Source organism: Oryx dammah, unplaced genomic scaffold, assembly GCF_014754425.2.
Source record: "Oryx dammah isolate SB20612 unplaced genomic scaffold, SCBI_Odam_1.1 HiC_scaffold_17, whole genome shotgun sequence".
NCBI lineage: Eukaryota > Metazoa > Chordata > Mammalia > Artiodactyla > Bovidae > Oryx > Oryx dammah.
In genome coordinates, this window is record NW_024070201.1 from 27,068,383 (window position 1) to 27,085,286 (window position 16,904).

Here is a 16,904-nt window from a genome sequence, read left to right on the forward strand (position 1 = left end):
AAAAAGACTCTGGCTCTCCATACCCCTGCTATGGTATTAGCTTAAGAGGCGGTCATCTAAAATCCGTACATTCATCATAGAAACAGAAATTCTACCCATGAATGTGAGGCACTGCCTCATTAACCTCGGGGCCGTATTTCCCTCCCTCTGGCAGCAATCTGGTTTATTCCACGGGGTGGAGAAGGAAGCCAGGTTGGCGGGGTTGGAAGGGAATGGCGTCAGCGTGAGGTCACCGCACATTGTCCTGAATGCCATCTCCACGCTGCGGTGATATGAACGCAGGATTGAGGGATGCAGCGGAAGGAAAGATAGAGGCCCAAGTCTCGCAGACTACATGCAAAATAAGGGCAGGACAGAGAACAAAGCGGGAAACTCGGAGGAGCCCACAGGACACCCGGGGGCTACCACCAAGCGCCCGCAGAAAGAGAGACCGAGCAGAGGCAAGCGAAGGCCGGGCAGGATGGGGCGGGACTTCCGGAAGCCATTTGCCTGAGTGGCAGGGGAACCGGAAGTGGGGGCGCTGCAGCGGGTGCTGGGGCCGGAGGAGGGACGTGCCGGAGTGGGGCCGCCCGGACTAAGCGAGCGACAGACGCGCCACCCGCCGACGCCGCAGCCGCTGGGGTTCCGCACGGACCCTGTGCCTGAGTGAGTGCATCTCGAAGAGCGGGAAACGGGCGGCTGAGAGGCAGGGGTCGGAAAGGGCTGCGGTTTGTTATTGTGCGAGGCCCCGACCTCGCGTCCCCTCCCCCACCCTCCGGGCCCCTCCCCCCCGCGCCTCCCCCTCCGCCCGCGACCCTCGGGAGCCTTCGCGCGCACGCGCAGTCTCGGCGGGCCCGGCGGCGGTTCGCCGGCCGCCCTCCAGCCAGCCCTGGTCCCCGGGCCTTCGGGCCGCTCGCCGCGCTCATCGGAGCCCTGGCCCAGCGCCCCACCCCCAGGCCTGCCGCTTCCTCGGCCGCCCCGCCTCCCCGCCGCTTCCCGCGGCCGAGACCCGTGGCGGGCCGCGCCGCCCGGCCCGGCCCGGCCCTGACCGGCCTCCCGGAGGAGGCCGCCCTGCGCCCTCCGCCGCTCCCCGGGCTCGCCGCCGCCAGCCCCGTTTCCAGCCACACTTCTGCCCCGGGGTGTTGGCCGCAGCCTTTCCCTCCGTCCCCGAAGTTGAATCTCTGACCCTTTTCTCCCCTTTCCTCTGTCTGAGAGGCCATTGGCGCGGACCCAGACCAGTTGCTCTTGCTTTTAGACGGACCACATTTTTTCCCCAGACCTTTTTTTGAAAAATTTCAACTGTGCAGAAACTTCCTCGTTGTCTCCTCTAATATATTCAAAAATAGACTGCCACGACTCAGAAGAGCTTATTTCTTAGAGGGCTGCCCAGTCCATCATCACCTCATTTTAAAGATGAGGCCCAGCGAGGCTGGTGATTTGCCCAAGGTCAACCAACTTAGATAAACCTATTGGTGGACAGGTTTTCTTAGATGCTTTTTAGCTGGTCCGGGTCCATGTACCAGATCAGGATCTTCTGGCCTTCAGGTTTGTGATGTACCCGTTGCACAGTGACTCACTGTTTTGCTTTCCATGACTCCCAAGCCAGCGTTGCTTTTCATAATGTGTATACAAACATTGAGGACATTGAGGAAACCAAACACAGGAAGCTTCCGCCTCTTTTTAGAGCTTACCCACGGAGAAAGGGAAGACCGCCCGGACCCACCATGAGATCTCAATTCGTTCAGCCTTAAATGAGGGGTATGATGAGGGAGGGGGGTTGATGTGGGGAAAGTGGTAAAGGTGTGGAGAGACCATGGGTATTGTCCCCCTAAGCATTCCAATATGCCTTGCCTGGGATATGCCTTGTGTCTTTAGATTCTTCTCCTGGGCACATTGTTCTGATAAAAAGGTTGCCTCCTTGTGGGGGAGCAGGGAAGGAGTATGAAATCATCTTCCTTTAATGTGTTGGCTTGGGCATTTGATAATAAATTATGGATGTGCTGAAACCCGGGGACCCATCCACCAGTCCACTGAGGCAGGGTACTCCGGATGAGGCCTGTCTTCTCCTTTAGAGAAAGCCTGCCACCTCTCTCTGAAAATGAGGAGTCTTAGGGTCAGAGTGGAAACATTCTAAATCTTTTTAAATTCTTGGTGCGACTTTCCTTCTCCATCTGTTTCCTGACTCAAGAAGCATCCAGCTCAGCTTGAGGGTTTATAATTCTTTGTTGTTGGAACTAGACACACTACACCACTCTGGTGCAAGCATTTGAAAATTCTGGTACTATATTTTCATAGTCTGAGTTAGGTAGGGAAGTCGGAAAATTGGGAAGTGCTGTGCAAGTTTCCTCAGCTTCCCAGAGAACTCATTTTAATGGACAGTTAAAGTTTGCCCGGAATAGAGTCTACTGATAAGCTAATTTCCTCGGACCTTTGTCTGCGTTCTGCTTGGTTTTTGTAACTGAACTTGCTGTTTGTGATCACAGAAGCTAATGGCTTGCTGCATGAGGGCAGTTAATTACGAATCAGTGAGGTGAGATGGGAGTCAGATCCCTCTCCTGGTGTTTTTTTCTGTTGTTACTAATTACAGCTTTCAGAATACTTCCATGCACTGCCCTGAGTTGCATAAGGTGATCCATTAGAATATAGGAAAAAATTTAGAACCTCTTTCTACATGCATTTTTTAGGAATGAAGTTTTTATTACCTTTAGTAATATTTAATATACAGGTTAACAGCAATTCACAACTGATTTATAACTATACATATATTAAGGAGCATTTCCAAAAGTTTCTAAAACATTAAAAAAATGTTGGAACCCCACTAATCTGGGCCAGTCTTTACTCGTATGGTTTAGTTCTCTTTATGCTTTTCTAATAGATGTTCACCTCATCTCTTAGTTGCCTTTGGAGGAATCTGCTTTGAGAGACAGATGATGTCATTTGCAGTTCTGTGTGTTAGAAATTTGTCTCTGTACACGATATCCACTGGCCTTGTCTTCCTATTTGGAGACACTGTAGAATAAGCCTTAAGTCCCTTCCTAGTAATCTTCAGGTACTTTGACAGCCATTTGTCTTGTGATCTCCTCTTCCCCAACCAGTTTTTCTACAGATTAGGAACGTACCTATTTCTTTCAACTATTTCTGATATGATGGTTTTTAAATTTCTCCTTGGTTTCTTTCCTTGAGACACCCTCTGGTTTGTCAAAAAAATTCTTCTTAGGTTTTGACAAGATCTGAACATGGTATCCCAAGAACTAAAATGTAGTTGAAGTGTCTGCGTTGTGTTTTTAAGTAACGAGGGATGTATTTGGATATGTTTTATTAGGGAGGCACCTCATATGCTCAATTTTTTTAACGATCGCTAGGAAAATGGTTTCAATTATGTAATCATAGAGTGTTTGCTCTTGTTCAGTTGCTAAATTGTGTCTGACTGCATCCCCGTGAACCTGCAGCATTCCAAGATTCCCTGTCCTTTATTATCTCCCAGAGTTAGCTCAAACTCAAGTCGGTTGAAGCTGTGATACTGTCTAACCATCTCAGCCTCTGCCACCCCTTTCTCCTGTTGTCCTCAGTCTTTGCCAGCATCAGGGTCTTTTCCAGTGAATCGGCCCTTCACAAAAGGTGACCAAAGTATTGGAGCTTCAGTGTCAGTCCCTCCAACAAATATTCAGGGTTAATTTCCTTTAGGATTGACTGGTTTGACCTCCTTGCAGTCCAAAAGACTCTCGAGTCTTCTACAGCACCACAATTCAAAAGCATCAGTTCTTCTGCACTCAGCCTTCTTTATGGTCCAACTCTTACATCCATACATGACTACTGGGAAAACCATAGCTTTGACTATACGGACCTTTGTTGGCAAAGTGATGCCTCTGCTTTTTAACACGCTCTCTAGGTTTTTCATAGCTTTTCTTCCAAGAAGCAAGTATCTTTTAATTTCCTGGCTCCAGTCACTGTCCACAGTGATTTTGGCGCCCAAGAGAATAAAGTCTGTCATCACTGTTTCCACTGTTTCCCCATCTATTTGACATGAAGTGGTGGAACTGGATGCCATGATCTTAGTTTTTTGAATGTTGAGGTTCAAGCCAGCTTTTTCACTCTCCTCTTTCACTTTCATCAAGAAGCTCTTTGGTTCTTTCTTCTTCACTTTCTGCCATAAGGGTGGTATCATCTGCATATCTGAGGTTGTTGATACCTGTCCAGGCAACCTTGATTCCAGCTTGTGATTCATCCAGCCTGACATTTCACATGATGTACTTGGCATATAAGTTAAATAAGCAGGATGATAATATATAGCCTTGATGTACTCCTTTCCCAATTTTGAATCAGTCCCATTGTTCTACTTCCTGTTCTAACTGTTGCTTCTTGACCTGCATATAGATTTCTCAGCAGACAGGTAAGGTGGTCTGGTATTCCCATCTCTTTAGACTTTTCCACAGTTTGTTGTGATCCACACAGTTAAAGGCTTTAGCATAGTCATTGAAGCAGAAGTAGATGTTTTTCTGGAATTCTCTTGCTTTTTCTATTATCCAAACGAATGTTGGCAATTTGATTTCTGGTTCCTCTGCCTTTTCTAAATCCAGCTTGTACATCTGGAAGTTCTCAGTTCATGAACTGTTGAAGCCTAACTTGAAGGATTTTGATCATTACCTTGCTAGCATGTGAAATGAGCACAATTGCATGGTAGTTTGAACAGTCTTTGGCATTTCCTTTCTTTGGGATTGGAATGAAAACTGACCTTTTCCAGTCCTGTGGCCACTGCTGAGTTTTTCAGATTTGCTGGCATATTGAATGCAGCTCTTTCACAGCATCATCTTTTCAGTTCAGTTCAGTTCAGTCGCTCAGTCATGTCCGACTCTTTGCGACCTCATGAATTGCAGCACGCCAGGCCTCCCTGTCCATCACCAACTCCTGGAGTTCACTCAGACTCACATCCATTGAGTCAGTGATGCCATCCAGCCATCTCGTCCTCTGTCGTCCCCTTCTCCTCCTGCCCCCAATCCCTCCCAGCATCAGAGTGTTTTCCAGTGAGTCAACTCTTCTCATGAGGTGGCCAAAGTACTGGAGCTTCAGCTTTAGCATCATTCCTTCCAAAGAAATCCCAGGACTGATCTCCTTCAGAATGGACTGGTTGGATCTCCTTGCAGTCCAAGGGACTCTCAAGAGTCTTCTCCAACACCACAGTTCAAAAGCATCAATTCTTCAGCACTCAGCCTTCTTCACAGTCCAACTCTCACATCCATACATGACCACTGGAAAAAAACCATAGCCTTGACTAGACGGACCTTAGTTGGCAAGGTAACGTCTCTGCTTTTGCATATGTTTAGGATTTGAAATAGCTCAGTTGGAATTCCATCACCTCCACTAGCTTTGTTCGAAGTAATGCTTCCTAAGGCCCACTTGACTTCACATTCTAGGATATTTGGCTATAGGTTAGTGGCCAAACCTTTGTGGTTATCTGAGTCATTAAGACCCTTTTTGTATAGTTCTGGGTATTCTTGCCACGTCTTAATATCTTCTGCTTCTGTTAGGTCCTTACTGTTTCTGTCCTTTATTGTGCCTATCTTTGCATGAAATGTTCCCCTGGTATCTCCAGTTTTCTTGAAGAGATCTCTAGTCTTTCCCATTCAAGTAGAACAAATTATTTTTCTCCATTTTAGTAGTGATCTCTCAGTTAACCCTGTGTCAGTTAAGTTTTGCGTCAGAAACACCTAACATGCTCCAGGTGGGGAAATAAATGAGAAATAGTTGGGTGTTTTAATCTATATTAAAAGCTGGGCAATAGATTTTTTCCATTAGTGAGTGGGAAATGGAGCTGTTTTGTTGCTATGTATTTTTTTACATTGCATTTAAAGAATAAATACATACCTGATTTTTAAAATGTATTTACTTTTGGCTGCCCTTGGTCTTCAATGCCGCGTGCAGGCTTTCTCTAGCTGCGGGGCTGCTCCTTGTTGCGGCACGTGGGCTTCTGTTGTGGAGCACAGGGTCTAAACACAGGCTTCAGTGGTTGTAGCACAGAGGCTCGGTAGCTGTGGCCCATGGGCCCTAGAGTGCTCAGACTCCAGTAGTTGTGGTGCACGGGCTTAGTTGCTCTGAAGCATTTGGAATCTCTGTGAACCAGGGATTGAACCTGTGTCCCCTGCATTAGCAGGCAGACTCTTAAGGGAAGTCCTCTGTATCCAGTTTTGAAATCTAGAAAATGAGATTGCTCCTTGTCAGTCTCAAGAGCAGTAGTGCTTTTTGACTAGCAGGAAATAAAGTTATTTTTAAAATTAAAACAATTATTAGATATCAGATTTCACTTGAATAGCCAGACTTAAATCAAGAGTTGAAGGTAGACCTCCCCTCGCCCCCAAGAAATGAATATGGAAGGTTTAAAATGTTTTATTGGTTAAAAACAGGAGAACCTCAAAAATAAACATGTTTATATAGCTGTTTGTTTTAGCCTTGCAATCTTTTTTTTTAATGTATTTTAATTTTTCCATACTTCCAAACAGATATCATAGTCTGGTTAGATCTATACAGGTTCATCTTGTAGTTCTTCCTTATTGTTGAAATGATATAGGTTCCCTTTAGGGTGTCAGCGTGAACTGGTTTTTGATCAGGGGGCCAGATATGATGTAATTGGGGTCAGGCAAACCTCTTTTCAGTTACTTACTGCACAAATTACCTAAATTATCTGATCCTCGTTTTCTTCATCTTGCAGTACTTTTGTGAGGATTGCAGGTGGTATGTAGAAAGCGTAGCATTGATACTAGTCTTTCTGTTGTTTTCAATAGTTGCATAGTTTAGTAATCTGAAGAAATACAGGTTGTGAATGATATTTTATATCTTTAGTCAGATATGGGCTAAACCCTGGGCCCAATTGTTTTTAGACCTAGGGTCATTTAGAGCTGAGCGAGTTTGGTTGCATAATTAGTATTAAAATTGTCTGCTTCTATAATTTCTTTTTTATGAATGAAAGTTTGCTTTCATGTTTAGGGCTTATTACTTTCTGATCCTCAAAAGCTGCTACCTTGGCAATCCAGTGCATTTTATTTGCTCAGTGAATACTTACTGAAAAGCTGTAACTCAGTCCTCTTTCTGAGACATTTTAGTTTTATTTGAGGATGCAAAGGAAGGAAATAGAGAGTATGACCTCTTTTTCTGTAAGCCACAAAACCCAGCCTTTTCTCTTTCATCATCCTTTGCATTTGCCCAAAGACCTCTTGAGCCTAATGTCTCTGCTGCTACTGCTAAGTCACTTCAGTCGTGTCCGACTCTGTGCGACCCCGTAGACGGCAGCCTACCAGGCTCCCTCGTACTTGGGATTCTCCAGGCAAGAACACTGGAGTGGGTTGCTATTTCCTTCTCCAATGCATGAAAGTGAAAAGTGAAAGTGAAGTTGCTCAGTCGTGTCCAACTCTGCGACCCCATGGACTGCAGCCCACCAGGCTCCGCCATCCATGGGATTTTCCAGGCAAGAGTACTGGAGCGGGGTGCCACTGCCTTCTCCGAATGTCTCTAGTATGTATTATATATTCTCCAGAGTTGGTTGAAAACAATCTGGTTTCTTACTTGTCTTTCTTGAAGAGTAGCATTTCTAATTTTTCTGAATTTCACTTATTCGTTCTTCTGCACTGTGCTGTGCAGTGCTAAGTCGCTTCAGTCATGTCTGACTTTGTGACCCTGTGGACTTTAACCCGCCAGGTTCCTGGGTCCATGGGATTCTCCAGGCAAGAACACTGAAGTGGGTTGCCATGCCCTCCTCCAGGGTCTCCTCGACTATCAGATGTCATATTTAGGCTCATCGTTACTCACATTTTATCAGTGGAGACCTGTCAAAAATAAGAGTACCTAGTAAACATTTATCAAAGATCAGTGCCAAAGCCCACAACTAATTTTATTACAGTCTGTAGTACAGATATATACTGTACTACAGATTATATAGTATATTATAATCTGTTTAGTAATCAGTGGATTCTAATCATTGCTGTATTAATTCTTAAGTGTATGACTCTAGTTCTCTAATATAGATATCTAGAAAATATCTAATATGTATATTATTATATAGATATGTGGTCCACTGGAGAAGGGAATGGCAAACCACTTCAGTATTCTTGCTTTGAGAACCCCACGAACAGTATGAAAAGGCAAAAAGATAGGACACTGACGGATGAACTCTGCAGGTCGGTAGGTGCCCAGTATGCTACTGGAGATCAGTGGAGAAATAACTCCAGAAAGAATGAAGGGATGGAGCCAAAGCAAAACAACATCCAGTTGTGGATGGGACTGGTGATAGAAGCAAGGTTCGATGCTGTAAAGAGCAGTATTGCATAGGAACCTGGAATGTTAGGTCCATGAATCAAGGCAAATTGGAGGTGGTCAAACAGGAGATGGCAAGAGTGAACATTGACATTCTAGGAATCATTGAACTAAGATGGACTGAAATGGGTGAACTTAACTCAGATGACCATTATATCTACTACTGTGGGCAGGAATCCCTTAGAAGAAATGGAGTAGCCATCATGGTCAACAAGAGTCCAAAATGTAGTACTTGGATGCAATCTTCCAAGGGAAACCATTCAGTATCACGGTAATCCAAGTCTATGCCCCACCAGTAACGCTGAAGAAGCTAAAGTTGAATGGTTTTATGGAGACCTGCAAGACCGTCTAGAACTAACACCCAAAAAAGATGTCCTTTTCATTATAGGGGGCTGGAATGCAAAAGTAGGAAGTAAGAAACACCTGGAGTAACAGGCAAATTTGGCCTTGGAATGAGGAATGAAGCAGGGCAGAGGCTAATAGAGTTCTGCCAAGAGAACTCACTGGTCATAGCAAACACGCTCTTCCAACAATACAAGAGAAGACTCTACACATGGACATCACCAGATGGTCAACACCGAAATCAGATTGATTATATTCTTTGCAGCCGAAGATGGAGAAGCTCTATACCGTCAGCAAAAACAAGACCGGGAGCTGATTGTGGCTCAGATCATGAACTCCTTATTGCCAACTTCAAACTGAAATTGAAGAAAGTATGGAAAACCACTAGACCATTCAGGTATGACCTAAATCAAATCCTTTATGACTATACAGTGGAAGTGAGAAATAGATTTAAGGGACTAAATCTGATAGACTGAGTGCCTGATGAACTATGGACGGAGGTTCGTGACATTGTACAGGAGACAGGAATCAAGACCATCCCCAAGAAAAAGAAATGCAAAAAAGCAAAATGGCTGTCTGAGGAGGCCTTACAAATAGCTGTGAAAAGAAGAGAGGTGAAAAGCAAAGGAGAAAAGGAAAGATATACCCATCTGAATGCAGAGTTCCAAAGAACAGCAAGGAGAGATAGGAAAGCCTTCCTCAGTGATCAATGCAGAGGAATAGAGGAAAACAACAGAATGGGAAAGACTACAGATCTCTTCAAGAAAATTAGAGACACCAAGGGAACATTTCATGCAAAGATGGGCTCGATAAAGGACAGAAATGGTATGGACCTAACAGAAGCAGGAGATATTAAGAAGAGGTGGCAAGAATACACAGAAGAACTGTACAAAAAAGATCTTCATGACCTAGATAATCACGATGGTGTGATCACTCACCTAGAGCCAGACATCCTAGAATGTGAAGTCAAGTGGGCCTTAGAAAGCATCACTACGAACAAAGCTGGTGGAGATGATGGAATTCCAGTTGAGCTATTTCAGATTCTAAAAGATGATGCTGTGGAAGTGCTGCACTCAATATGCCAGCAAATTTGGAAAACTCAGCAGTGGCCACAGGACTGGAAAGGGTCAGTTTTCATTCCAATCCCAAAGAAAGGCAATGCCAAAGAATGCTCAAACTACCACACAATTGCAGTCATCTAACAGGCTAGTAAAGTAATGCTCAAAATTCTCCAAGCCAGGCTTCAGCAGTACGTGAACTGTGAACTTCCAGATGTTCAAGCTGGTTTTAGAAAAGGCAGAGGAACCAGAGATCAAATTGCCAACGTCCGCCGGATCATCGAAAAAGCAAGAGAGTTCCAGAAAGACATCTATTTCTGCTTTTTGACTATGCCAAAGCCTTTGTGTGGATCACAATAAACTGTGGAAAATTCTGAAAGAGATGGGAATACCAGACCACCTGACCTGCCTCTTGAGAAACCTGTATGCAGGTCAAGAAGCAACAGTTAGAACGGGACATGGAACAACAGACTGGTTCCAAATAGGAAAAGGAGTACGTCAAGGCTGTATATTGTCACCCTGCTTATTTAACTTCTATGCACAGTACATCATGAGAAACGCTGGGCTGGAAGAAGCACAAGCTGGAATCAAGATTGCTGGGAGAAATACCAACAACCTCAGATATGCAGATGACACCACCCTTATGTCAGAAAGTGAAGAGGAACTCTTGATGAAAGTGAAAGAGGAGAGAAAGAGTTGGCTTAAAGCTCAACATTCAGAAAACTAAGATCATGGCATCTGTGGCCATCACTTCGTGGCAAATAGATGGGGAAACAGTGACTGTCTTTATTTTTCGGGGCTCCAAAATCACTGCAGATGGTGATTACAGCCATAAAATTAAAAGACGCTTACTCCTTGGAAGAAAAGTTATGACCACCCTAGATAGCATATTCAAAAGCAGAGACATTGCTTTGTCAACAAAGGTCCATCCAGTCAAGGCTGTGGTTTTTCCGGTGGTCATGTATGGATGTGAGACTTGGACTGCTAAAATGCTGATTGCTGAAGAATTGATGCTTTTGAACGGTGGTGTTGGAGAAGACTCTTGAGAGTCCCTTGGATTGCAAGGAGATTCAAGCAGTCCATCCTAAAGGAGATCAGTCCTTGGTGTTCATTGGAAGGACTGATGCTGAAGGTGAAACTCCAATACTGTGGCCACCGGACATGAAGAGCTGACTCATTTGAAAAGACCCTGATGCTGGGAAAGATTGAGGGCAGGAGGAGAAGGGGATGACAGAAGTTGTTTGGATGGCATCACTGATTCAATGGACATGGGTTTGGGTAAACTCCGGGAGTTGGTGACGGACAGGGAGGCCTGGCGTGCTGCAGTTCATGGGGTCGCAAAGAGTTGGACACGACTGAGCAACTGAACTGATATAGATATGTTATTATATATCTATAATAATACAGATATCTAATATATTTACGTAAGATAGCTTTGAACCATAAGAGTTTAACTCCTTGTCATTTGGTTGTTACAATAACATGTATTCATGAAAAGTGAATGTAAGTGTAAGGTATACACTTGGAGCAGACTTTTAAAATGTAATGCACTGTTCCTGAATGGTATTCAAATCTGTCTGGAAGTCTAGTAGTGCTGGAATATTTATGGAACTTGTGCAGTCATGTCCTGGAACTCCTCTTCTGGAAATAAACTCCAGTTGCATCGTTTCTAGGCAAAACCACAATGAAATTTATTTAATTCTTATTTAAAACCTGACGTGTGATATTTAAGTAAGCGGTAACAGACATTCCTGTTAGTGAACAAAACATGACATAGACCTTTTTTCCCTCAGGTGTAGAATGAGCCAAGGAGACTCAAACCCAGCAGCCATTCCACATGCAGCAGAAGATATTCAAGGAGATGACAGATGGATGTCTCAGGTAAAGGAGATGCACGTGTTATTATTCACAAGGATGAATCTCTTCAATTTTTAGAGTCTTGACCAAAGCTACGAAAGGGTGTTTTTAATGGTCAACAAAAACTGATTACTGTAAATAAAAATTTTATGTTAGAGATGTCATTCTACTCACCATCTGATGTTGGAACTGAGGAATATTTTAAAGCATGTTCATTGCCCTTTGTTAATTTTAGTAGATAGTGAGGTTTCTATTTTTTTTAAGCTTTTTTAAATTTCAAAGTAAGTTCATAAGTATGCAACAAGTACTACAAACAGTTTAGAAAGAACTTCTTATATCCTTCATCTAGATTTGCCACTTGTTAGTTAACATTTTGCTGTGTCTGCATAATTATTCTGTCTGTATCTGTTTATACTATTTACCAACTTACTATTTTTTCTCGATCATTTGAAACTGTGTTGCAGTCTTCATGATGCTCCTTTACCCTTAAATATTTGAGCGTTTTCTAAGAAAAAGAACATTGTCTCACGTAACTGCGGTATAATTAAAATCAGGAAATTTTACACTGACAGTATACTCTTACCTCTGGAGAAGGAAATAGCAACCCACTACAATATTCTTGCCTGGAGAATCCCATGGACAGAGGAGCCTGGAGGGCTGTAGTCCATGGGGTTGTAAGAGTCAAACACGACTTAGTGACTAAACCACCATACTATTACCTAATGCAAAGACCATATTCAGATTTCTTCAGTTGTCTGTTGTTTATATCAGTTTTCTTCCCAGTCTTGGATCACACATTGCGTTTGATTGTAATGTATCTCTTTATTCTCCTTTAATCAGAAACGTTTCTTAGCCTTTGTTTTTCATGACCTGACCATTTGTATAGGCTGCTTATTTTGTGGTGTGTCCCTCAGTTTGAGTTTTTCTTCTTTTCTCGTAATCAGGGTTCAGATTATACATTTTTGGCAGGAATATCAGGGAAGTAGTCTTACGTGCACCACATAGAAGGCATTTTGACATTGGTTTGTCTCATTGGTAACTTCGATCACTTGGTTAAAATAGTGTTGCCCTAAACCAGTCCTAATTTGTTATAATATAGATTCGCAGGTTCCTACTTTATTCAAGTGGGTTATAATCCACTGTAATTTTGAAAGTCAGGTTGTCTCAGGTTTAGCAGGTGGGAATCCCTTCAATCTCTGGTGCCGTTACCTTCTTAATATGTCCTATTATTTTCTTTTTGGGTTTTTTTCAGCACTTTTTTTTTTTTTTTTTTGCAGTATTTGTAGCTTACTTTTAATAAAGTGTTATCACTTAAGTATATTTACCCTTTATCTGTTTTGAACCATATTACCTTTTGAACTAACAAGTTCTGTATGATTTGAAGTCCCCAGAGTTTCCTGTTTTAGTATTTCATGATGGTTTTTGTACTCTTCATAGCTGTATTTGCTTTCTGTTTTTGTCTTTTTGGGCTTAAAAATCAGCCTTTAGCTATTATATTTTGAGTGGTAGTTTTTTATTTTGAGTGTTCTTCTATGGATCAATTACTTGGTTATTCTTTCTTAATCTTTCTCATTTGTTTATGTCTTTCAGAAAGTATAATGGGGACTTCTCCGGTGGTCCAGTAGTTAAGACTTTGTGCTCCCAAAGCAGGGGGCTTAGGTTTGATCTCTGGTCAGGGAACTAGATCCCACATGCTACAACTAAGACCCAGTTTAGCCAAATAAATACATACATTTTTTTTTTAAGTATTATGAAATATTCTGAGCATCTGTGTGTTTGCTTCTCACTCTAAAAATCTACAGCATTGCTGAAAGAATTGTGTTCCCCATATATGCCTCATTGATCACATTTCTTTCTCTTTCCTACCTCCCCAGTATCCTAAATTTTTTTCATGTATTTAAATACTACATATATCTCTAAACAGTGTATTTAGTATATTTGCATGTTTTAAAACTATGTAAATAGTATCTTCCTGTTTATCTTTCAGTATCTTTCTGAATGTGTTTTTTCTGCAGTATATCATACAGGTTAAAAGTATAGCTATAATTGATTCATTTTTTTTTCCTCTTTAGTATTTTGTTGCTTTATGTGAAAATACCACAGTGCGTTGGTCATTTTCTCATTGATGGGCACGTAGGTCATTTATAAGTTTACTGAAAAGTAGTAATAAAGCTCGATTTATTTATTCTGTGTGTGTGCAGTTTCTGGCATAAATTTAGCAGACGTTAAATAATTAGCACTGACTGGAAAAGAGATGGTCAAATGAAAGAAGAACATGACTTTAATTTTTTTAAAAAAAGCTTGTATAATATGGAAGGACTAATTTGTAGGAAAATATATTGTGCACCTAGATCTTGGCTTTTAAATACAGTTCTCCAGCGAAAGGAACCAGGGCTCTTTGGAGAAATCATTGATTTTTATAGCCAAGGCAAAGAAAATAAAAAGATGGGCCCGGAACATCTTACAGTGAAAGAAAACAAGGAACTACAGAGAAAGAAAAGGGAAGGGGGAAGGAAAAAAAAAAAAAGATGGCCAGTAGAACTACCACTGAAGTGATGGGTCCCCAGTGCAGCACGTAGAATGCACACAGTATTGGTTTCTCTCATTGATGACATTAACTCTGACCACCTGCAGCAGACTGGAAAGAGCACCCAAACTGCAATGCTGAACAGTTTGAGCGAAATAATAACTCATAATATTGGCTTATAACTAAGAATAAGTATTCATTAATCCATTCCCTATAAATAAATGAATGGATGAATAAATAGGAGAGGAGGGCAAAATCTTCTTTACAGAATATTTTAAATAAATATAGAAGGAAGGAGGAAAAAGAAAACCATGGATAGGCACTGCAGTACTGTAGGCAAGATTCCCTGAGGAATCCTAACATTAGTGACACAGCTTTCAGGAGAAACAATATATTTGCTTAGTTAGTATCTCCTTGTAAATTACTTTGGTAGCTTTAACATATGACTGCACATTTTTTTGATACCCTTCCCTCTAGGAACTGGTGCTGAATTTAGTGTTTTGCTTCTAACAGAGTGGCACAGGAAATAGTGACTTGATGGTGGAGCTAACTGGCAGACACCACCTTACCTAAGTGATCAGTGTTAACATCACCAGCAGGAGGTCATGTTGGCATCATGTACCCACCAGTAGGATAAACAGGGGCAGTTACCTCTGTCGTCGTATTCCCCAAAAATCCATAACCTCAGTCTGTTCATGGGAAGACATCAGACAGACCCAAATGGAAGGACCATCTGCAGAACACCTGCGCACAACTGAATGTGTTGAGCTTATGAAAGAAAAGGAAAAATCAAGAGACTGTCCCATATTGGAATAGACTAAAAGAGATAGGAGATTAAATTCAGCATAATATCTCAGATTGATTCAGGAAATGGGCATTAGTGGAAAAATTAGTGAGGTGTGAGTGCAGTTTATTTTGGTTGCTAGTATTCCCTAATGTAAATGTCGTATGTTTGATAGATGTACCGTGCATATGTACAAATACTGTACAATCGTTGCAGATCTTCTGTAGATCTAAAATTATTTCAAAACAAAACATTTTTAAAAAATGATTAAAACAAGTATTAAAGTGATATTCATGGAGTATTGCCAAACTACCCATCCCTAATCTAGACTTAAGTACCACATATTTAGAAGTAGCTGGAACCAATGAACATGTCCTCCACCACCACAGGAATGCAGTCAACAGAGTCCAGACTATGGAGATTAGATTATGCCCTAAGATTCTATAGGTCAGACAGTCATATTCCTTAAAAATTAGTTTGGAAGGTGGTGACTTAGGGAGGTGGAACCTGTACATTAAAAGAGATTTTAAGAGACAAATTGTCTGGATCCTGATTTTAAAAAACATAAAATTTTGTAACATTGAGTTTGAACACTAGTTATTTATTGATATTAAAGAATTGCTATTAATTTTAGAAGAGTAGAACTGATATTTTGGTAGTGAATTTTTTTAATCTTTTAAGAGTTACATATTGAAATTTTTATACATGAAATGCTCCATCCTTGGTTTGCTTCACAGTAACTTGAGAATGGGGTGGGGCAGTAGTTTCTGAAATGTTGAATTAATCATGGCCATAGTTAGATGATTGCTATAATTGGTGATGGATATATGGAGATCCATTGTATTGCCCTCTCTGCTTTCGTGTACGCTTGACATTTTCCATAGTAAAAAGTTTTTTTGGGGGGGTGATACTAAAAGACTTGACTGTAGACAAATTTAGTAGCAAATCATATCAAAACAGTAACCAGCTAAAGGCTTAGCAGCAGACTGACAAAAGTATTTTCAATAAATATTACAGATGACGCACTGATATTTTTGTTGTATCATCAGTAAAAATATCCTCAGATATACTAGATAAATATCTCAATGAGCATGACAAGAACTGTTTTAACTTTTTGTTTCCAGAAGGTACAGATTAAAACAATGAGGAGAAGAAGGAGGGAGAGGGAAATATTAATGACCAGTACAGGTGTGACTATGGTAAAATGAGTTCTTATACATGCTGGAGTCAGTATAGATACAGCCAGTAGCCATTTTGTTAAGAATTTGGAAATATCTCCAAGATCCATAAAAGTGTTAATCTTTGACCTAAAACTTACCAATATGTTAAAAAAAAAAAGAAACATGTAAATTTCTTCATCTCAGTCAATAGGAGGTTCCTGGCAAATCTTTCATTAGGAAAAGAGCTAAAAAAAATATGCATGTCTCACTGAATGCATCAGTAGGATATTAAGTAGTGTTAGAAACTATGGTTATAGGGAATTCCCTGGCGGTTCAGTGGTTAGGACTCCATGCTCTCACTGCAAAGGGCCTGGATTCAATCCCTGATCAGGAACTAAAGTCCCACAAACTGTGTGGTCTGGCCAAATAAGTAAATGAATATTTTTCTTTTAATTTATGTGATAAAATTTTTTAAAAATTATGATTATGGAAATCATGTAGCCACAGAGAAAAAATGTTTTTAATATAATATTATATGCAATTATAATGACCCTATTTATTGGAGTGTCTATTGGGTGCTAGCAAAAAGCTGGGTCCCTTGTATGGAACTCTCATCTTTACAACTCTGAAACAGAATTGTCAGCAGATGTGGAAGACTTCGGTTATGTACTTGCTTAAGGTCACTGACCAGAAAGTAGTTAAGCTAGAATCTGCACATAGGTTTTTTCTGTCCTCAAAGCTGTGTTGCCAGAAGAAGATGTGCATGTGTTTCAACTATTTTAAGGCAGGGCAGGAATGGGGAGTGTGTGAAGAAATGATGGGAAAAGATACCCCAAACATTAATAGGTGCTGGTTAAGATGGTAGGGCTATAGGTATGTTGCTTTGATCTTTTCTG

The 16,904-nt window shown here is 41.5% G+C and overlaps 1 protein-coding gene across 2 annotated transcripts in view; it reads left to right on the forward strand.

Moving 5' to 3' along the window:
• Positions 1–504: 504 nt before the first annotated feature.
• The window catches only part of PAFAH1B2 (platelet activating factor acetylhydrolase 1b catalytic subunit 2), a 28,708-nt gene continuing 12,308 nt past the window's right edge, over positions 505–16,904 (forward strand). The window contains exons 1-2 of one of the 2 annotated variants that reach the window (XM_040258080.1): positions 505–645; positions 11,474–11,561. In XM_040258080.1, the coding sequence (XP_040114014.1) occupies positions 11,481–11,561 (81 nt within the window). In that variant the 5' untranslated portion in view covers positions 505–645; positions 11,474–11,480. Of the gene's footprint in view, positions 646–1,635; positions 1,738–11,473; positions 11,562–16,904 lie in introns of those variants that run through there. The other variant, XM_040258081.1, reaches the window with a different exon arrangement.